This window comes from Sorex araneus, chromosome 3 (assembly GCF_027595985.1).
Source record: "Sorex araneus isolate mSorAra2 chromosome 3, mSorAra2.pri, whole genome shotgun sequence".
In the NCBI taxonomy this organism is placed as follows: Eukaryota; Metazoa; Chordata; class Mammalia; order Eulipotyphla; family Soricidae; genus Sorex; species Sorex araneus.
In genome coordinates, this window is record NC_073304.1 from 220,554,976 (window position 1) to 220,577,655 (window position 22,680).

The 22,680-nt window shown below is 43.3% G+C and overlaps 1 protein-coding gene across 12 annotated transcripts in view; it reads left to right on the plus strand.

The window, feature by feature from the left end:
- The window catches only part of LOC129403390 (leucine-rich repeat-containing protein 37A2-like), a 136,248-nt gene that overhangs the window by 86,503 nt on the left and 27,065 nt on the right, over nt 1-22,680 (plus strand). For 8 of the 12 annotated variants that reach the window (XM_055130873.1, XM_055130875.1, XM_055130872.1 and 5 more), the window contains 6 exons: nt 299-547; nt 1,436-4,007; nt 7,688-7,759; nt 10,319-10,390; nt 14,118-14,189; nt 15,312-15,392. In XM_055130873.1, coding sequence (XP_054986848.1) covers nt 299-547; nt 1,436-4,007; nt 7,688-7,759; nt 10,319-10,390; nt 14,118-14,189; nt 15,312-15,392 — 3,118 coding nt within the window. The remainder of the gene's footprint in view (nt 1-298; nt 548-1,435; nt 4,008-7,687; nt 7,760-10,318; nt 10,391-14,117; nt 14,190-15,311; nt 15,393-22,680) is intronic. The other 4 variants (XM_055130871.1, XM_055130878.1, XM_055130879.1 and 1 more) reach the window with 2 other exon arrangements.

The window sequence follows — 22,680 nt, forward strand, 5'->3', positions numbered from 1 at the left end:
TTGGGCAGAGGAGGTGGGAAGAGGACCTGATTGGACGTCTTTGGTGCCTTTCAGGGAGAAAGGAAAGTCTGGGTCCTGCTGGTTACCCAATAAGGGCTGCATCAAGGCAGCATAAAGGGGCTGCGGGGGAGGGGCGCGGGGTTGCTAAGGGTGTGTCGTTGCTAAGGTTGCACAGTGCATAAGGGCGCTCGCCCGCCTATCCTGGCTGCCACAATGGCTGGCCGCAGGGTAGGATGCCTGCCCTCTAGTCGCTTGGACTTGTCCTGGCCACGAATTTATATAATATCTGTGTTAATAGGGCGACCAGCATGGCTGCTGGGAGCTCCGATCCTAACGCAGATTCTGCACCCCGTCCTGCTGATCCCCGACCCGTCCGTCCCCAAGCCCTGGATTTCTCCTTCCCGTGCTCCTGCACTTGAATCCCCTCATGCCCTTCAACCCCGGGCCAAGTCCGGGTTTTTTGATCGTTTCACCTCGACTGTTGGCCGGATGTTGTTCCCGCCGCAGAAGTTTAAAGGTTTCATTCCCATCCGGGATGAATACTCAGGTAAAGGGTTGCCCTCTGCGTCCCATCGATTTGCCCTTCCACACCAGGGATTGAATGACCAGCCGGCAACACATCAGAGGCTCCCAGTTGATCCAATGATAAGATGGACTCAGGATCAGAGTCCACCTCTAGCTTTGTCTCCTAGAGGGACAAGTACAAGTCCAACTTCAGGTCTAGATCAACCTGAAGATCAGACATCTGAAATGCCTGCTCCACCTCTAGGTGGACAGGTTCCAAAACTACTAAACTTTATTATTTCTCCTGCAAACAGGAGGGAGGGTCTAGTTAATGTTGGGTCCGGAGCCGCAAGAAGCAGAGACGGGCCAGTCTTGCAAGACAAAAGTTTATTCAGACCAACATGCGGGGGCTGCACCTCTAGTAGATGCAGCGGTTTGTGCTAGTTAGGGCAGCCTTTTTATAGGGCTTGTGTCCTCCAGGCCAGTCACGTTAGTCACGTAGCCTCGCCCGGAGCCACTATCTTGGGATTCGTGTGTCTGGAGACATTCTTTCATTCTTCTTGCCCTTCGTCAGGAGTTACTTTCTGTAGAGCCCTGGGACCGGAGTCACTATCTGGGCTCTGTGTCAGGGGCCGGAGTCACTATCTACTGGGCCGGATTCACTATCTGCTGGGCCGTGGGACCGGAGTCACTATCTGGGCTCCTTGTTCTCAGCAACTCCTTCTGTGAGCGGGTCCCTATCTTTTAGGTACATACGTGAATTCCAGCCCAACCGACAGGCAGATGTCAGGATGTATGTGACAGGACCCAGGCATAGTACATTATTATATACAGTTCAGGGTCATAAGCATGGTTACAGAAGCAGAACAAAGCGAGGTTACAAAGGTCAAGAGTGGGCTTTAACCCAATATAATTTCTTTTAACTTAACAGTTGGAACTCCCAGAAAGTCTAAGAAACCTCATCATCGACCACAACAGATGCAGGATGAGGACTTAGATTCCAGTATGGATATCTTTTATCCCGAGGGGAGAGAACCCTTGGATGTACTGGGAGATTCAGAGAAACACCCACAGATCCCTCACAAGACTGAATCCTTTTCACCCCAGTCCCAGCATCCAGAACCCTCTGAAGAGCTAGAACAGCTTCCCTTTAAGGCCCTGGAAGCTGAAGTTTCAGCAAGCACACAACAGACCCCAGCTGCACTTCCAGGATCTCCTGAGGAATCGAAACCTTTAGTTCAGGACTTAGATTTGCTGTCCAGTACCCCTGAAGAGGGTGATACTGCTTCAGTCCTGCCAGAAATCCTAGTTCAGCCTACATTGGGTCCTGAGGAAATGGGGTCTTCAGTACCTCAGGAGGTGGAAGCTCAGTCTTCAGAGTCAGGTCTGAAAGCTCAGTCTTTACTGCATCATCAGCCAAATGAACTGTCTCCAGTCCAGAAAGAAGCCCATCTTTCAAATATATCTACTGTCATCATCAAACCTGCCTATCTGCAGATTACCGGAACTCCAAGAGTCAACAAGCAGGATGAAATTTCAACCCAGCCAGAAACCCTAAGTCTAAGTCACACAGGAGAGACCCGTGAAGAGAATGAACACTCTCTAGCTCAAGAGGTGGCCCAGTCTCAGCCTCTAGAGAGCCCTAAGGGTGACTCTGCCATACAGCAGGAGGCAGTGGCTCAAGCTCCAGAGATCCTTGAGGTGACTGAATCTTCTATCCAGCAGGAATCCCTAGCTCAGCCTCCTGAATCTTCTATGGAGTTGGAAGCTCAACCATTTCTTCATCCTGCGGAAAATCTTCCAACTCCAAATCAGAATGGAACTTCACACTTAAACTTGCCCCATGTCACTGCTCAGCATTTGAGTGTGACATTTTCCATTTTTTCAGAGGTTGGTGATGAGCTTGAATCTTCTCCAGTGCCACAGGAGGCCCTGGATCAGCCGTCTGAGCCATCTGAGGAATCTGTCACTAATCCACCTCCGCATCCCGAAGAGTTTATTACATCTTCACGTCACAATGAATCCCCAAGCTTAAATTTGACATATGTCAGTGCTAAAGCTATTGGTGTGACATTTTCCATATCTACAGAGATCAGTAATGAGGATGAACCTTCAGTCCAGCAGGAGATGCAGGCTCAGTCTCCTGAGCCATCTGAGGAATCAGTCACTCACCCTTTCCCGCATTCTGAAGAAAATATTCCATCTCCAAGTCACAGTAAAGCTCCACACATCAACTTGCCCAGTGTCACTTCTAATCCTAAGGGTGTGACTATTTCTGAAACTACAGAGGTCATAAATGAGGTCAAACCTTCAGTTCAGCAGGAGGCCCAGGCTCAACCTCCATCCCAAGAGGTCCAGGCTTCATTTCCAGGCCTCTCTGAGAACATGGAATTATCTGGCTGGCAGATTGTATCATCAACCATTTCTGAAACACAGAAGTTCCAGAGTGAGATGGTAGCTCTACATTTGGGTCAGACTCTAACTCAGCTTTCGCCAGACAAGGAACCTGCTGAGAAAATGGAAATTTCTTCAGCTGTGCAGGAGACCCTCACTCAGCTTTCAGAGTTACCAACAGATATCGTTTTGGCTCAGGCTTCAGAGCATTTGGAAGGACCACTTTCAGCATCAACTCGGCATCCATCATCAGTCTGGGTCACGACTCTCACGGCAGAACCAAGTAGGGAGAGCAAAGCTTCTACGACCCTGAAGAAGACTACCGCTCCCACAGAGCACACTGTGACAAAACCAACAGGGAATGTGCGGACTCATTCAATCGCCACTAAGATTTCAGCTCTACCCAGTCTGGGGGTTTTGAAGACAGTACCTTCTCCAACCACACAAAAGACTACAGGTCAGACTTCTCATCAAAATCAACCTTCTACACACCAATATATAACTGTAACTCCGGAACGCACTGTGAAGACTAAACCCTCGACAACCCTGACAAGTACCAGTGCTACAGAACACTCAGATGTGACACCTATCACACCATCTCTGAGTCCTCATTCAAACCTGAGTGAAGTCACGTATCCACCTATAAACAAGGACGTTCCTGTCACTGAAGGCAGGTCAGTTACAGCTCCAACCATGCAAGAGACTGGAGTTCCGTCTTCAAAGGCCCCAAAGAAAGCCGAGGTAACAGTTTCAACAAGTACCACTCTGACAACCCCCACAGAGGGATTGCTGTCAGAACAGGGTCAGCATCAACACACAGATCTGAGTGAACAGACATCTATAACTTTGGACGAAACGCCACAACCAGAAACATCAAGGACAGCTTCCCTGACTCACTCTTCAGCCCTATCTTCTGGACGATCTACTTCCGAAAAGGCACATGTAGATTTCCCTGAGCAACTACAACAGAATGAACACATGACCTTCAACATATGTGAGCTTTGTACCTGCACAGAGGATACCCTCTCCTGCACCGGTCTCAGTCCAGAGAAGAGACTCCGTAGAGTGCCTGTGCCAGGGCCCAACATCAACAGGACCTTCACTATACTGTAAGAATCACCTTTCCTCTCATCTCTGCATTCTGCCTATTGACGTAGCAAGCCTTTGCTTCAATGTCTTCCTGTATCTGCCTCATCCCCCATGGCCACGTTAAATGATTCTCTCTCTTTTTTCATCTTTTGTCAGTCAAAAGATATCCTCATTCTTCTTATCTGTTGTTTCTTCTTCCCCAGTCTTTTGCTTATAATTGTCCATACTCTCTTTCCTTCACTATTTTTATCTCACCCTCAACCTATCCTTCATCCCATCAGCTGTTCATTTAATTCCTTAACCTTTGTTTTCTCTTTACTCCAGCCTCTTTTTTTTTTAACAATAGTATGTTCTCCTTATCTTTTATTGCTGGTGTCACAACGTGTGCTATGGACATGATTTCTGGAGCCAGACTACCCGAGTTTGTCATTTGTTAGCTTTGTTTATTTAGCTCTGTGACTCAGTTCCTTTTTCTTTACGTGGAGATTATGGTAAGTTTTCACCTCCTAGTATTTTGATACTTGTTCATTTTGATACTTATGAAATTAGTACCTTTAAACAACTTTCACATTAATCCCTATGGAGATGAGGCCAAGGTGGTGGAGAAGGGTTGATTGTGAGATCTAGCCAGCTCCAATGGCAATCAAAGTAATACTTAAGAAATCGATGTAAATACTTTGGGCCAGAGTGATTGTACAGTAGGTAGAGCATTTGCTTGCACTTGTTCCAACTGATCTGATTCCCCAGCGTCCCATAGGGTCCCCTGAGCACCACCAGAGGTGATTCCTGAGTGCAGAGCCTGGAGTAACACCTGAGTATTGCCGGGTGTGGCTCCCCACAAAACTATAGACTTAAATTGGGAACTAGCATATACATGAATGCTGTCTGTTATTGTTACTTAATCTCTCATTTCAGAGTTAAATTTTTTACATCGACTTTTCATAGAAAGCATCCATTTCCCCCAACCTAGCCACAAGAATATGTCATCAGCTCTTAAACATGATGCTGTTGGGGAGAAAGGGAATACACACAAAAGGAAAGGCAGCACCAACAGAGGCACAAAAATGTACAGTGTCTCCTCAGTTGGGGAAAGCTGCAGAGAGCTGACATGGAGCAACTTTAGCTGGGAATTAGAGGTTGATGGTAATTTGTTAAATCAAGTGTGTGGGGGTGGGGGAAGGGAGAGTAAAGTCTAAGAAAAAGCATAGCTCTAGAAAGTTCTGGGATTTAAAAAACAGGCAGACTAAAAAATATCTGTTAGAGGCTGGAGAGGTGGTACACAGGCTAAGGCATTTGTCTTGTATGTGGCAATGGCAGCTACCATGGTTTGAATCCCAGCACCACGTATGGCTCCTGATCATCATCAGATTGTGGTTCCTGACCACTGCTGGATGTGCCATGCCCTGCAAAAAAAATTGAACTGAGTTAGGAAGTAATGAAAATATGCTTGTGAAAAATCTGAAGTATCAGGTATGGGGTTTGAAATTTGCATTGTGAGGTATAGAGTGCTATTGAAAGTTTTCAAGCAAGAGAGATAAATAAGAATCGTTTTAGATTCTATATGTAGAGAAATCTAAGAGGAAAGTCGGTTGAAAAAAGACCAAATGTGCTCTTAATAAACTCTAGGAGTAAAGTGAGAAGGGGCTGAATAAGCGATTGTAGCAAGAGTAGAAAAACATCCTGGATGGGGGAGAGAGCTCAAAAGGCTGAGCACAGGCTGTGCATGTGGGAACCCAGGGTTTGATCCCTGGCACCTCATGGTTCTCTGAGCACCACCAGAGTGACCCCTCCAAAGCACTGAGCCAAGGGTGGTCCCTGAGCACCAGAGGCTGAGCCTCCCCAAAGCCCAAAAAGATACAAAGAAAATCCTGAGGACATTACAAAGAAAGAACCAATCAAAGTTAGTAACTGCCCAGTTGAGGGAGAAGGAAGGAGAAAAATCCAATATGATTGAAGTTTGTGTTCTTATTGAGAGAATGATAATGGTGTTAAGGTGGAAATATAGTAGGTAGGAGGGACAGCCAGTCTGATGAGACACACTGAGTTCCAGGCATCTTTTTTTTTAATATTTATTTAATTTTATTGAATCACCATGACAAAAGTTACCAAGCTTTCAGGTTTAAATCCCAGTCATATAATGACCAAACCCCCATCCCTTCACCTGTTCCCCCACCAAGAACCCCAATCTACCCCCCTCGCTCCTCCCCCGCACTAAAGTGGCCAGTGATCTTCACTTTATTCTCTCTATAATTTGGATACATTCAATATTTCAACAGAGAACTGACTGTTATTATTTGGAATTTTCCCCCAACAATCAAACCTGCAAAAAAGGAACCATTTGATAGTTTGTATTCCATTGCTGAAAATGAATATTATAGGATCTCGCGCAGCCGCTTTCGCGTCTAGGCATCTTTTTTAGGTTAAAAAATGATTGATGTGCTTGGCCTATGAAAAACGGTGCATGTTAGGTATGACTTATGTGTTTGGAGATAAGTAATATACCTGTGAAACAGTTACTAATCTGTGCCTTAAACAGATCCCTCAACTTGTGGCCTAGGCATCATAAAGCAGCCAGAAGATTTGATGGAAATGTCCACTAGGTTGATGGCACAGGTTTCTGTTTCAACATTTTCACCTGAAAATGTGTGCATAAACTTATTAGGTTTATATTTGGATTATATACATGTTTGCAGTTGATATACACATGTTGCTGGGGGAAGTTGACAAAACTAGATTCAAAGTGATCCACAGAGTTAGTGGTTAAAACTGAACTCAGGGAGCCAGAGTCACAGCACAGTCATACCAAGGGCTCTTGCCTTGCATGTGGCCAACCCAGGTTCATCCCAGGCACCCCATATGGTCCCCCTCCATCACCACCAGGAGTTTAATTAAAAATTATTGACACAGAAAAAAAATGATAGACCCTGAGTCCAGAGCCAGGGGTAAATCCTGAGCACCATCCCCTCCCCCACCCCCACCCCACACTCCCACCAACTGCATTCATCTATACATGTGTAAATTCATGAACATATTCTCTTTGTTACAATAGGTCAGTAAAGTTAACAGGATAATGCGTGAAAATCCCACTTTCCCACTCTACCACCTGTGTGACTACCGCACAGTAACTCCTGTTACCATCTTGGGTTTTCTTCTACTCTCTTTCCTGTGCATTTTCCCCGCACTGAAGGTCATTCTTTGTGATTTGTTCTTTTCCTGGTGAAGTATGTTGAATATATCTCTCCTCACTAGTCCCCCTCATTTTCTCATTTCCCTAGTCTCTATCTAGAAATTTCTACTATCTCGAAATTTCAACAGAGAACATTGACCAAAATCTTTGGTGGTCTCTGGCAATATTTTTAAATATGTATTTGCTGGTAATTTTATTCATTTCTCTGTATAATTATGAAATTAAACTTTCTCTATTGATTTACAGGAGGAGTTACAATAGGTGTGAGCTTGGAAAAATGACTTACATGCTAACTAGCTGGCATTATTGAGCTACTCCAGGAATTAGGAAGTTCAGATTGTGAGATATTTCAATGTTTGACCAGTGGCCCCACATCATGTCTTTAGTTGGGCAAAATGGGAAGCTGATAGCTGTGGAAAGAAGCTGGTGTTTTCTGTGTTTCCATGATTCTTTTACTTAGCCTGTTCATTCTTTTCCTACCTATTCAAGACTGTAAACTGTGTTTCTTTACAGGAATTTCCAAGGAAACTCTATTTCTTCCATTGATGGAAATACATGGAAGGCATACCCTTGGGTTGAGAAACTGTGAGTATATTCTCTCCAAATATGAATATTAAAAAATAATTGCACCATAAATCCTCCTTAGTGGGACTGGAGCGATAGCACAGCAGGTAGGGCATTTGCCTTGCACGTATGTGGTCAACCAGGGTTCGATTCCCAGCATCCCATATGGTCCCCCGAGCACTGCCAGGAGTAATTCCTGAGTGCATGAGCCAGGACTAAACTCTATGCATCGCCAGGCGTGACCCAAAAAGAAAAAGAAATCCTCCTTAGTATACAATTTAAGATTAATACCTCTGATAAAAGGTATTCTCCCCTCATGTCCCAAAACAACCTCTGTTAGTTATAATGGTTTTTTTCTTTTAAAAATTTTAGTTTACCAAGATCCTATTTAAAATGTCTTTTTGTTTTCCATTCTATAACAAGTAGAGTTAATTTTATACACACACATACATATGCATATATAAGAATCAGAAAACAGACCACCAAAAAATGATTGATAGCAGTTATAAGGTTTTTTCTTTGAGTATATTAAATATCGCATGCAATATCTTTAGCCTACTTCTCCCTCTGGGAGAAACTGGCAATCTTCTGAGAGTTTCCTGCCCACATGGGACAGCCTTGCAAGCTTCCCATGGTGTATTCATATGCAAAATCCAGTAACAAGCTAGATCTCATTCCCCTGACCCTGAAGAGCCCCCAGTGCAACACTGTTAGGAGGGCCGAGTCAAGATGGACTTCTAAGATCTCAGGGAAAGGTCGAAATGAGATGTTACTGAGCCCACCCGAGAAATCGATGATTAACGGGATTTTGTGATTCGTCATATTAAATAATACATATTGGTATATCTAACAACCACCTGTATGTCTAACAACTAACTTCAAATTTTTGATGAAAAACCAAAAGTTTGAGATGTCTATAGTAAATGCAATGTGAAAAGTATCTATGGTTTCTATTAGAGGCCAAATGAATGATATTGCTAATCTGTCATTGTCGGTTGACATTCATAATGTGAGAAATGACCATTTTAGGGCCAGTGCGATAGTACTGCGGGTAGGGTGTTTGCCTTGCACGTGGCCTACCTGGGTTCACTCCCCAGCACCACATAGGGCCCTCCAGCCCTGCCATTAGTGATCCCTGAGCACAGAGCCAGGAATAAGCCTTGAGCACAGCCAGGTGTGAGCCAAAATCAAAACCAAAACCAAACAAAGACTGTTCCAGTGTGTTTATTTTCATCCAGTCTATGAACCTTAGACCTAGAGAGAAAGTCTACAAATAGAAATCGCTTGCATACTTTGCTAAGTGTTAAAAAAGTGGAAATTCTGGATTTTTTTCTTTTTCTTTTTTTTTTTTCAATTTTGCTTTAGGGCCACACCAGTGGTGCTCAGGGGTTACCCTTAGCTCTGAAAGGTGGAATTTTCTAAACAAAAGGGGACATTGGAGCAGGGAATCCAAATCACAATTGGTAAGAACTGTAGGTTTCCATCATGGGAATCCCCCAACAGACAGTAAGAGCTTTCCAGTTCTGGGGCCAGGGATGGTGGCAGACAGTGTGGTGAGATGCCCTTTGACACTTGATGGGAAGGGAAGCCGAATTTCAAGTCTTTGTTTGAAAATCTTGGTTAGCTTTCCTGCCCTCTGGTCCTGCCTGTCCAAGACAACCCAAGTCCATGGACCAGGACAAACTCTGCCTCTGGAAAGGCTTCTTTGCTTTGCAGACTGCTGATCAGAGTTTGATCCCCAGCACCCCATACGGTCCCTTGAGCAGCACCAGAAATGATCCCTGAGTGCAGAGCCAGGATTAACCACTGAGCACTCCTGGATGTGGCCCCAAAACAAAACAAAGCACCAAGTAAACCCCAAAATAACAAATGCTCATTAAAGTCAGGGGCGTGTGACAGAGGAGGGTGTGATTGGTAGGGCCACACTAGGGTCCTCTATGAAGCTGTGTTTCTTGTAAGGAATATGTCTTGGGGCCTTTGCTTTACTGTTCTTTCGTGTTGGGGGGTGCACAGCCACTGGTTCTGGGCTCAAAGTTTACTCCTGGGGGATCATATGGTTGCCCGGGCTGACCCAGGTAAGCCATGTGCAAGCCAAGTACCCCTCCCACTGTACTATTGCTCTGGCCTCAATAATTCTTGAGTGTTTGTCATGTGCATTTTGTGCTCATTTTAATTCCCAGAACAAAAAAAATTAATGGTGTTAAGTTTCAAAGGGTTTTCTTTACAGACTTAATTTCATTCTTCATGGGGTATCCAGAGTAATGTTTGGGAAGAGAGGAGGGAGTGGCAATTCTGTGGTTCTGGTGTCACCCAGAATTTAGATCTGACATTTTGTGACCTAGAGAATATGCTTTGTAGAGGTTATTTGGTGAGAAGAGTCAATAGCTATGTTCGTGTGCATGATGGATAGATATCAGTGAGGAAAAAGCAAAGAGCCTAAACAGAGATCACTATCCCCAAGTTAAATAAGAATTGGGATCTTTAGAAAGCACCATTATTATGTGTAAGAATTAGTCCTATGTAGTAAATAGTCATAGTTATTTTGCATTTTGGTCCAGAAATAATTTTTCCATTTCTCAGAATCCTCAGTGACAATTCTTTGACTGAATTACATAAGGATTCATTTGAAGGCCTGCTATCCCTCAAGTACTTGTAAGTTAATCATTTATTTATGAGTTTCTAGATCTGTTGTTTATAAAACAAAGGGTGTACAAGTTAATCTTTATCATTTCTTCCAGCAATACAATTCTATAGTTTTATGATTCTAGCATTAAAAACCTTTCATGTCATTTCTGGCACTAAATTACATTTGCATGTACATATATATATAAATACATATATGTACATATATAGAAAAAACTTTAGGCTTACTCTTCAAGCCCATGTTCTCCCTGGATCATGTACTTTTCTTACTTGTCCCCATGACTCTTTGCTTTTTCTTCTCTGGAGAATTCCAGGTTATCTCGTGAACACATTCTTTCTCTTTCCCACCCCTCACATCTAAGAAAGTTTCTTTCAGTATAAACTATCTTGCTTCACAAGAGTTTTTTTTCAAACTTTACTATATAAACCTAAAGTAAGTGCTAATTTACCATCTCCTCTATGTCCATGTAGAGTTCCTTTATGTCCCCTGAATCCAATCCAACACATGGTCCTGTTTTACATAGCCCATTAACTTAAGAATTGTTTTTGTCTTTAAACTTTAATAATAAATGAAAAGTACTTATATTTGCATCACCCATGTAAACTTAACTTAGAGTGCTAGTATACCATCTCCTCTATGTTAATATAGAGTTCCTTTATGTCCCCATGGATCAAAACCAATGCATGGTCCAGTTTTACATAGCCCATTAACTTAAGAATTGTTTTTGTCAGCTGGGGAGATTGCACAAATGTTGAGTGTGATGCTTAGCAACAGGAGGCCCAGGTTGGTTTCCCAGCAGAACGAGGTTCTGGGCTCCGCATTCCCTGACCCCCCAGTAATGTCCCTGAAGTAGCCCCTGAGCACTACTAAATAAAAACAAAGATCTATGCAAATATGTTCATGTTTTTATTTTTTAATTTTTACTTATTTATTTATTTATTTATTTATTTATGTATGTATTTATTTATTGTTTTTTGGATCACACTCAGTGATGCTCAGGGGTTCCTCCTGGCTCTGCACTCAGGAAACTCAGAAATTACTCCTGGCAGTGCTGGGGGGACCATATGAGATGCCCGGGATCAAACCCAGGTCAGCTGCCTGCAAGGCAAACGCCCCACCCACTGTACTATCGCTCCAGCCCCATGTTCTTTTTTTTTTTTTTAATTTTGTGTATGAAGCAAGACAGCTTTTATTAAAACTTATTTAGAAAGATGTGAGGGAGAGAAATTAAGAAGTATGTGTTCAAGAGAGAACACAGGCTCTCCAGAGTGGAAATAAACAAGCAAAGGAACAGAGAAAGAAGCAGGTGAGATATTCAGGGCTTGAAGAGCAAGCCCTGAGGACTTTCAGGAGGTGCTTTTATTCAATTCTTCCAAAAGGGTTGTTCTTTCCTGGAGTTTTGCATACTAAAATTTAGGCTGGGTGTTGTCACAGGAATGTCTTGCACTGTTGATGTTCTCTTTATAATCTCATGGATTCTTGTGTAACTTCTTTTCTGGGGGGACCAGCCTTTTCTGGGTGGGGCCTTGGATTTTTGCATCCTGGTGGTACCTCAGTTTCTCTTCCAAGAATTCAGGATTTGCATTTCAAATGATGTGATCATCAAGCCCTTGAGTTATTTTGGGGCTAGGGAATTTCTTCTTGAGTATTATTATTCCCCCAAAGTACATCTGCCAGCCTGCACCAGCAGGAAAGGGAAGGCAGTCCCAACCTCATCACAGGCATCCTGGGTCCACTGCCTGTCCCTTGCAGGAAAGAACTTAAAGAGGTGCAACAGTGAAGCAGGTTAGTTTTTATTGAATGAAACGTGCTGAGGAAGATGTGGGAGGAGAGAAAGGAGGGCGATGTTGGAGAGAGAGCACCGGCTTTTCCAGAGTGCAAGTGAATAAGCCAAGGAACATAGACTCTACAAGCGAGACACACGGGAGAGCACAGCTTGAAGAGCAAGCTCAAACTATGCTTGTGTTTATAAACTTGATGTTTGTGTTTTTCTGCAAATGAAAAAAATCATAAAAATATGCTCTGCAAAATCTAGAATATTATTATTTTTAAATTTCTAGCCTTTATAGAAAACTTTAAAAAGTTGGCTTAATAAAAAAATTATTTAAAAAATGAAAATAAACCTGAATTATTGAACAAGAAAATAAAGAACTTGAATGCCATTAGCCCAGATTTTTTTTAAAAAAACTTTAGTTTTCTCATTGTGATTTGCAATACAACATTCTAACACCCTATGTCAGCATATTTCCAAATTATCTAGAACTTAAACAAACATTTAAATATGAAATACTTGGCTAAAACAGTGATTCTATAGCAGTAGTATTAAGAACATGGGAGATTATCACGAGGAGAGTTCTGTTGTAGGAATTGTTGGGCTATTGTCAGACAGACATCTTGGACAGAATCTTGTAAAAAGAGAGTAGGAGAAAGGTAGAACACAGGAAAAACACCACAATGCTCTCAGAATACCAAAAAAGAGGGTAGACACCTAGACCCAGGAGTTGTAAGCCAGGGCTAGCATGCAGAGCTCCCTCGTGCCCACCTGCGCTGGGTCACTCAGGCCTGCAGTAGATCACTTGGAGGGCCTGTTAACCCCCCACCACAGTTCCTGCTCCAGCTGATTTGGAGTAGGTTGATTGGAGAACAGGCATCTTCAATCAGCTCCCAAGTGAGACTGGTGTTTGAGAACTATTTGGAAAGTTAATATATGACGGTGTGCATTGTGGGTCAGAAAAGGAAAGCCTGGGACTGGAGTGATAGGACAGGGGTAAGGGGCTTGCTTCTGCACATGGGTGACCCAGGTTTGATCCCCAGCACCATGCAGGGTCCCCTGAGCCCCCCCCCCCCCCGAGTGATCTGAGTGCAGTCAGAAGTGAGCCCTGAGCACTGCCAGGGAAGGGAAGGAAGGCAAGAGGAAAAAGAGGGATGAGCTAGAAGATAGTTATACGCATCTTGGTCATATGTGAAAGAACTTAAGTAGAATTCATAGATATAAAACAGTCAACTGTAATCAAATAAAAATTCAGCACTGTGATGATTTTGTTTGTTCCACCACTGTACAATGAAAGCAGTGAAATTCATGGAATATTCAGAAAATATAGAACCAAAAATTCAATTTCTATTATGATAGAAAAGTTTAATTCTAGGGGCTGGAGCAATAGCACAGCAGGTAGGGCATTTGCCTTGCATGCAGCTGACCCGGGTTCAATTCCCAGCATCCCATATGGTTCCCCGAGCACCGTCAGGAGTAACCCCTGAGCATAGCTGGATGTGACCCAAAAAAAGCAAAAAAAAAAAAAAAAAGTTTAATTCTAAATTAAGTTCTGGCTGAAAGGAGTAACTTCATTTCAATTATATGAAAATGGGCCATTTTTTAGCCTAGAAAGCAGCTAAATAGGAATGCATATAAACGTGAGATTATTCATATGAATATTTGAAATAATTATATTAAATATAGAATTTTACATGAAGATAAAAAATTGAACTCCATCTGTCATTGAGAACATAAAAATCACCGAATCAATTCTCTGCTCTGAGAAAAGTTAAAGTCCAATATTAGAACCAAGTAATCATACATTTTATTCATGAAGATTTGTGGTTGAACTGAAAGCAAGGTTAGGAGTTCTGGAACATTCAAATCTACTCATTCAATATTATTTTGACTTCTACTGGTTATTCCTAAAATTAGATATTTGGTAGTTAATTGAAGAAATATTTTCCTTTTCCTTTTCCTAGAGATTTATCCTGCAATAAAATACAGTTTATTGAAAGGCGTACATTTGAAGAACTACCATATCTGCAGTATATGTAAGTTAAAAATATGCTTCATTATTTTTGGAATTTTTAGAACACTTAAATGTCAGATTCTGTTATTCATTTGAATATTATTAGAACATTATAAATAGCTATGAAAACTGTACAGCAAATCCATTTTGCCTGTAAGTAAGGATTACTATGAGAATTACTAGTCAGAGCAATGTGAACAATAGAACCGTGGCCCTCAACCAGGATGATTTTGTACCCACATGACCCTTGATAGTGCCTTGAGGGTTTTTTTTTTATTGTTTTAATTGTCAGATCTATAATGATGCTGTTGGTACCTAGTGAGCAGATGCCTCCAGATACACTGCTGAATAGCTACAATGCACTGGACAGCCCCCCCATAACTATCCAGCCCCCATGTGGCAGTAGTGCTGAAGTCATGAATCCCTGTTATAGAGAAATTAATTAAGTATTTGTTAAGCATTTGCTATTTTGTGTCTAATGCCCCCACAGCATCATAATCATCAAAGAATAAACCTTAAGCTTAGGTCTTCCACAGTGATGTTTAGCGCATAAAATGTTGTGGTTCTGTGAATTAAAAGTAATACTGGGTGTGACCCAAAAAGAAAAAGAATATTATTTCTTCTCTTCTTCCTCCTCCTCCTCCTCTTCCTCCTCCTCCTCTTCCTTCTTCCTTCTTCCTTTCTTTTTCCTTCCTTCTTCTTTCTCTTCTTCTTCCTTCTTCCTCTTCCTCTTCTTTCTCTTCTTCCACTTCCACTTTCTCTTCTACTTCCTCCTCGCTTTCTTCTTCCTCCTTCTTCCTTCTTCTTTCTTCCTCTTATTCCTCCTTTTTCTTCTTCCTTCTTCTGTCTTCTTTCTTTCATGTTCCTTCTTCTTCCTTCTTTTTTTTTTTTAACTTTTTGGGTCACACTTGGCGACACACAGGAGTCACTCCTGGCTCTGCCCTGAGAAATTACTCCTGGTGGTGCTCAGGGGACCATATGGGATGCTGGGAATCAAACCTGGGTCAGCCGCATGTAAGGCAAACACCCTATCTGCTGTGCTATCGCTCCAACCCCTTCTTTCTTCTTTTCCTCCTTCCTTTTTCTTCTTTCTTCTAAAAACTGCTGCTGCTTTTATCTTTTTTTTCTTTGTTTTCTTTGGTAGGAATCTTAGTTGCAATTTAATCACCGAACTGAGCTTTGGAACGTTTCAGGCCTGGCATGGAATGCAGTTTTTACATAAGATGTAAGTCAAAAAGCAGATAAGTATACATAATAACACTGTGCATAAAAGCATCATGCAGTCATTATTGCCTGACTGGTATAAGGCCAGTGTGAACTCTAGTAAGTATGTCTTGAGATCCAGTTCTTTTTGTTCAAATGAAGAAACTAAGGTACAAAGAGTCCAAGAGATTTGCATGACACCTGGCATGCTTTGCTTTTTTTTATTAATGATTATTGGAGCGAGCACTAACAGAAACGTATTCGTTAGCATTGTCTTGTGATTCCCACTGGTACGGCGCTGAACTGTGAATGAGGCTTTAAATTCCCAGTTTAATTCCAACTTTGGTTCCTGTTCATGTGCAAAGTTCCTAACCACTTAAATGTATGCAACAAAGAGCCGGGAAGAAGTAAGTATAACAGTTTTTACTGGGAGTTGGCTGGGAAGGAGAGTTATGGATTTATTCCTAGCTGGTAGCTTCTTTTACATGGTGAAGCCAAAGGGTTCCTGAACATCTATCTTAGCATAGTTCCCTCCCTAATACTCTAGAACATTCTTTTGAAGAAAAAAATATATATGAATATATACATAAAGTGAATTCACTGTGGTCACTATAAAGCTTTTTTTTTTTTTTTTGGTATTTGGGTCACACCTGGTGATGCACGGGGGTTACTCCTGGCTCTGCACTCAGGAGTCACCCCTGGCGGTGCTCAGGGGACCATATGGGATGCTGGGAATTGAACCTGGGTCAGCCCCATGCAAGGCAAACGCCCTACCCCGCTGTGCTATTGCTCCAGCCCCGGTCACTATAAAGCTTTGAGCTGTGGTAAAAGGTGGTAAAAAGCTATGGTAAAAACACTCCATAGACTTCGCACCTGGCAGTGCTGGGATCCAGGATCACTCCTGGCAAAACTGGCATCACACTGGCCAGCTGAGCTAGAAGGCGGCCATGGGAGGCACCTGGAGTTCTGTGGTGTGGTGGGATCAAACTCTGGGTTTATACATGGCAGACATGTGCTCCATCTCTGAAACTATCTCTGTGACCCCAAAAGTGTTTGTGTTACATCAGAGTGAGTGAAAAGCATTCATCAAACATACATTGCTGGGGGCTGGAGCAATAGCACAGCAGGTAGGGCATTTGCCTTGCACGCGGACGACCCGGGTTCGATTCCCAGCATCCCATATGGTCCCCTGAGCACCGCCAGGATTAATTCCTGAGTGCAGAGCCAGGAGTAATCCCTGTGCGTCGCCAAGTGTGACCCAAAACGCAAAAAGCAAAACAAACAAACAAAAAAACCAAAAACCAACATTGCTGTTGTCTAATTTCATTATACTTACTTTTCTAATTACTCGTGTGTAAGAAGCGTGTGGTTCTATACCCTTTGGGTGAAAAGGTCCCTCTGATTTCTCTCTGATTTGATGTAACACAAGCAGATCAAAATTCAGATCAGAGGCTTAAAGGGAATTCTGTACTCAAGCGGAAGATCCTCCTTTCAGTCTGACTTTGAAAAAGGGTCTTCACCTGCTTGTGTTTCAGAAATCCAGTTTTACACAGCTTCCTGCAGATTAGATGAAGGAAGGGCAGGAAGGCAGCTCGGTGATTCTGCATGGGTATAAACCTGAGTTGATCCCCCGGCAGACAGATTTGATGAGGCAGGCGAGGGGTTGGAATGTGTCTGGGTCGGGGTCACGGTTCCTGCACGTGCCCACCTGTAGCAGCTCCCCTTCACCAATCCTTAATTGACTGACAATGTGGGAAAGAACCCTGAAGACCAGTTGTCTTTTTTTACTTTTTGGGTCACACCCGGCGATGCACAGGGGTCACTCCTGACTCATGCACTCAGGAATTACTCCTGGCGGTGCTCAGGGGACCATATGGAATGCTGGGAATTGAACCCGGGTCGAACACATGCAAGGCAAACAAACGCCCTGCCCGCTGTGCTATCTAACTCCAGTGCTAACTGTGCTAACTCCAGCCCAGACCAGTTTTGTAAGAAGCAGGCTTTGAGATTATAGTCACCTCAGTGCCTTTAATGCCACATTTTTACTAAGCATTTTATTATACCAAGCATCACAAGAACCCCAGTTTCGGTATAGTTTTGTAGGAGACAGTGGGGGCAGGGGGAAAATGGCATCTTAGTTCATAAAAATTAAGACATTCAAGAACATTCACAGAGTGCCATTTCTTCTGAGTGTCAGGCCTATCTATATGGAAGAATAGAGCAGGGTGTTTGTCACCAAGAACCTTGAGTACTGGAAGAAAGAAGACAGATGCTGGTGGGAAAACATGAGAGCCCTACTGCTAGTGCAGACAGCAGGGTAACAAGATAGTGGGGTGACACTGGAGATAATGGTGGGTGGTGTACTGAGAAGGACTCATCATGAATGAGGTTGAGGAGACAGCTCAGAGAGCTGGAGCCTGAGCTTTGCATTGCCAGCAGTCACTCCCATTCACACCTCCAAATGTGGTCCCCAAACAATGAGAAGAAAACCCAACGAATTTATAATGGAGAAGGTGATGATTTACTTGTATTGCATATATTGAAATTTTACTCTCAAATGAGAGAAAAAGGTAATGAAAGAATCATAGATACCTGGAAAGAAATGATCATCCCAGTCATGTGATTTAAATAGAACTAACTCTTAAGATTAATTCAGTCACCTCAGCAGATTGTCATGGAGTCTGGGGAGATGGTGCACACTCTAGGTGCTGGAGTCCCAGGTTCAAGCCCCTGCACGACATGGTTCCCCAGCACTGCACCGAGTAAGCCCCAAACACCAAGTATGGCACTACCCACCCACCCCAGCACCGAATGTGTTGGGGCCCAAATGTGTTGGGGGGTGGACTCCTTTCTTTGGGGCCCAATCTTTCCAAATGACCAAGCTCATTCCTTTCACATACAATTTGCCTGCGTGATCAAAACTCTGTGTCTGGAGCGCAAGTACAGTGGGTGTGTGACTTGCCTTGCACATGGCTGACCTGGGTTCAGCCTCAGCACCCCACATGCTCTTCCTGAGCACAGCCAGGAGTAAGCCCTGAGCACCCTGCTATGTGTGGCCGAAAAACAAGAGGAAATAATGTTACATCTCTTTCCAAAGGCAAGGGATGCTGGTCCTTCAGTTAGGTCTTTTTATTACCTATCTGACAAATGACTGGGTTGATTGGAAACTGCGTTGATCATAATTTACTCCCTGCATTAAATAGATCTGGGGAAAGGTCGAAGTGAGAACCAGATAGAGCTCAGTGGGCTGAGGGCATGCCAGGTGTAACCCAAACCTAAGCACAAACAAAACAAAAAGACCCATCTGAGGTGAATTGATAAGGAATTAAAGGAAGCTGAACTCCAAACCTTACTTGCAAGATCTCAGGGAAGATCCCAACAATTTTTATACTCATAATTTTGCATTTTATTTATTTTGTTAAACAGAATTTTGATAAACTAGATGAAATTCAGGGCCCACAAAAACCTTAATTCTTCCTGGGTTCTGGGTAATTATCACTCAGTGAGTTTCTTGAATGAAACATCTATATTAATAAACATTGAGTGGTGAGTACATTATCAGTTGAATGAAAAACAGATCACCTTCAATATGCCATAATAATTTGTAACTGTAAATTAATAAATTTTCCATAAACTGTCAAAATATTAATAAGATGCCATTGTTTTTGAAAGGGTGATAATCACATCTCTTACAGATGAAATCAGGAATGAAGTATGTTATGGAAATCCTACAGTGTTTGCTAATCCTAAATGTTCAGTATCTCTTTTTTTCTTTTGTTTTTATTTTGGGGCCATACCTCCATGCTCAGGGTTTGTTCCTGGCTCTCCTCTCAGGAATTACTCCTGGCGGTGTCTGGGGAACCATATGTGATGCCAGGAATTAAACCCAGGTCAGCTGTGTGCAAGGCAAATGCCCTACCTGCTGTACCTGCTGTACGATTGCACCAGCCCCAACTATCTTTTTTTTCCCCTTCTGAATTTCAAGTGTTTCTTCATTCACCTACACAGGTCTACACTGATGACTTGTTTAAAAAATTCTTTTAGTCATTTCATCGGTACAAGTTCCATGATGGTAGCAACTGCAGACTTGACAAAGTAGAAAGGCGATGCCTTACTCAGACAGAGCAGTGGACACTCTGGCTTGTTTGTGGAACATCAGTATTTTGCCAAGACATAAGTACTAAGAGAGAACAAAGGAAACCCAAACCTTGTTCCTACTGACCGCTTGACCCCACTGTGGAGATTGTCAGTGAGGTGGGGAGCTGCACTGTGAAGGCAGACGGAGCTGGGGTCACAGCGAAGCCCTCACGCTCTCCCAGCCATATAGCATAATGGCCTGTCTTTAGATGAGTGTCCACACGAGAGCTTACTCTAAGGCATTGTTATCACTTTGGGGTATGTACTGAAATCCTGGCAGCAGCTTCTCACCGTTCAAAAGCTTCTACCTTAAAGAGGAAGACCGCTCAGGACCTTGGAATGGTTTAGGGGTGACTGATTTCTTTGTTATTGTTAGAAAATTAAGTTTGTCACATTCAGCAAGAACTGTCTCCCAAGTGTGTCTTTTCCTTCCCATCCTTATAGGGAGATATCTTCTATTTCAACTTAGTACTGCTGCTGGAGCACTGTAGGGGTCACACCTGACCATCACCCAGATGTGGTCCAGCTGTTCCCTTTAGTCTTCCGCTGCCGCCCCCCCCCCAGCCCCAAACAGGTTTTACCTTTCCTCCTCATCTTTATTGTTGCGAGATGTCTGAGGGTCATACGCCCTGGCTGTGATGCTCATATTCAGTTGAGGTGCTCACCGGAAATCCTACATCAGGGCCAGGCATTTGCCCCCTGGGCTGATGTTTGCTAAAGGCCTCTGTGCTTTTGGGGGCGGGGAGCTCACACACACAGCCACCAGGGGTCGCTCTTCTATTCGTGTACAAGAACATTCTAAGAGCAGTGTTCACACCTGTGCTTGTCAGGGGCGCCACTTCTTGGCATGGTTCTTGTGCACCATTTCTCTTTTATATCAAAGATCAGCAAAGACCTTCGTTGCCTGAATTTCAAAGTGGATTCATGTGTCTCTTGGGGGTCTTGCTTTTCCTGAGACTGAACTCCACCGTGCCCACTGGCAGAGAGCCATCTGCTCAGCCACAGTGACCTGGGATGGAAGCCACTACAGGGTCTGTGGTCCCTAGCAAGAGGACAGTGTGACTCTGTCCCCAACTAAGTATCCATGTTCATTCAGGTATCCTGGGGGATTGGGGGACAGACATGAAGTCCACTGTGTGCACATCTCTTTTTTTAAAATATATTTAAAGAACCACGATTTACAAAGTTATTGAGAGTTGGGGTTTTGTTTGTTTCTTATTGAATCACTGTGAGCTACAGTTACAAACCTTTCATATCTGAGTTTCAGTCATACAATGATTGAACACCCATTCCTCCACCAGTGCACTTTCTCCACCATCAATGTCCCCAGTATCTTCCCTCTCCACAATCCCAATCCCCTCCCCGCCTCTATGGCAATGTTCCCCATACTCTCTCTATACTTTGGGGCATTATAATTTGCAATATAGATAATGAGAGATCGTCGCATTTGATTTTTTTAATCTACTTTCAGTACACATCTCCCATCTCGAATGATCCCTCGAACCATCATTGACTTAGTGATCCCTTCTCTATTCCAGCTGCCTTCTCTCCCAGCTCATGAGGCAGGCTTCCAACCCAGAGCAATATTCCTGGCCCTTCTCTCTACTCTCCTTGGTTATCAGTCTCATGTTATTTTATATTCCACAAATGGGTGCAGCCATTCTTTGTCTGCCCCTCTCTTTCTGACTCATTTCACTTAGCATGATACTCTCCATGACCATCCACTTATAAGCAAATTTTATGACTTCATCTTTCCTAACAGCTGCATAGTATTCATTGTGTAGATATACCAAAGTTTCTTTCACCAGTTGTCTGTTCTCGGACACTTTGGTTGTTTCCAGATTTTGGCTATTGTGAACACTGCTGCAATGAACACACAGGTGCAGATGTCATTTCTACTGTGCTTTTATGTACCCTTGGAATATATTACCAGAAGTGGTATTGTGGGCTCGTATGGAAGCTCAATTTCTAGTTTTTTAAGGAATGCCCATATTGTTTTCCAAAAAGAGTGGACCAGTCGGCATTTCCACCATGGTTGTTAGGTTTTAGGCATACAATATTTTGACACCAATCCCACCACCAGTGTTCCTACACTTCCCTTCACCAGTGTTCCTACACCCAATCTGCCACATTGACAGGCACATTTCAAGGTTCAGTGGTTATAGTTTATTTGGGGGGGGGGGGCAGGGGAGTACACCCAATGGTGCTCAGGGATTACTCCTGGCTCTGTACTCAGGGATTGCTCCTCACAGGCTCAGGAGACCATATAGGTTGCTGGAGATTGAAGCCAGTTCAGCCATGTGCAAGGCAAGAGCCTTACCTGTTGGGCTGTTGCTCTGACCCAGTGGTGGTTCTTTAAGGCTCATGTTTTCAGTGTTGAGCCTGTGCTTTGGGTAGAGAGCTATACCACTTTCCCATATCATTGGTAAAATAAAGCCCTGGCCCTTGTTCCGCCCTTTATCTTCTACCACCTGTTGATTTCTTTGCTTTGCTCTCATTCTCCTCCCTGTACTCTGGGGTCAAGACTGATCTAGCCATCCTCTTCTACTGCATTGCATTCCCTCATCCAGTTATTCTATCTACCACAGAGAAGTGAGATCATCCTTTATCTATCCTCATCTGACTTCACTCAATATGATGTCTTCTGGTTCCTAGCAGGTTGCAGCAAATTACACGATTTCATCGTTTCTTGCAGCTGCATAGTATTTCACTGCATATCTATTCCACATCTTCACAAACCTGTCGTTGGACACCTACGTTGATTCCGTATCTTAGCTATTGCACTGAGTGCTGCGAAGAATGTGTGTTCGTGTGTCCTTTTGAATGTTTTTCTATCCTGAGGTAGCATACTCAACAGTGTTTCCACACCTTTTAGTAGTGTTGCCTGCCAGGGATTGGGCCTCTTTTGTTGTGATGTTAAGGTCCTTCTGACTGACTGCAGTGCAACTGGTAAACAATTGCCAGGGACAAGGAATGGCAGAGCTGCAAGACTCAGACCCCCCCAGAGCTGCCAGGAATCTCACTCAGCCAATGTGGTGACACGGGGGATTGAATTCCAGGCTGAATGCTTGCAGTGAGGGGGTCAAGCCGGAGTCCCCAGATAAGATCTATTTCAAAAGGGCATTTGAAGTAATACTGCCTGGGGCCAGAGAGATGGTACAGTTGGGAGGGCA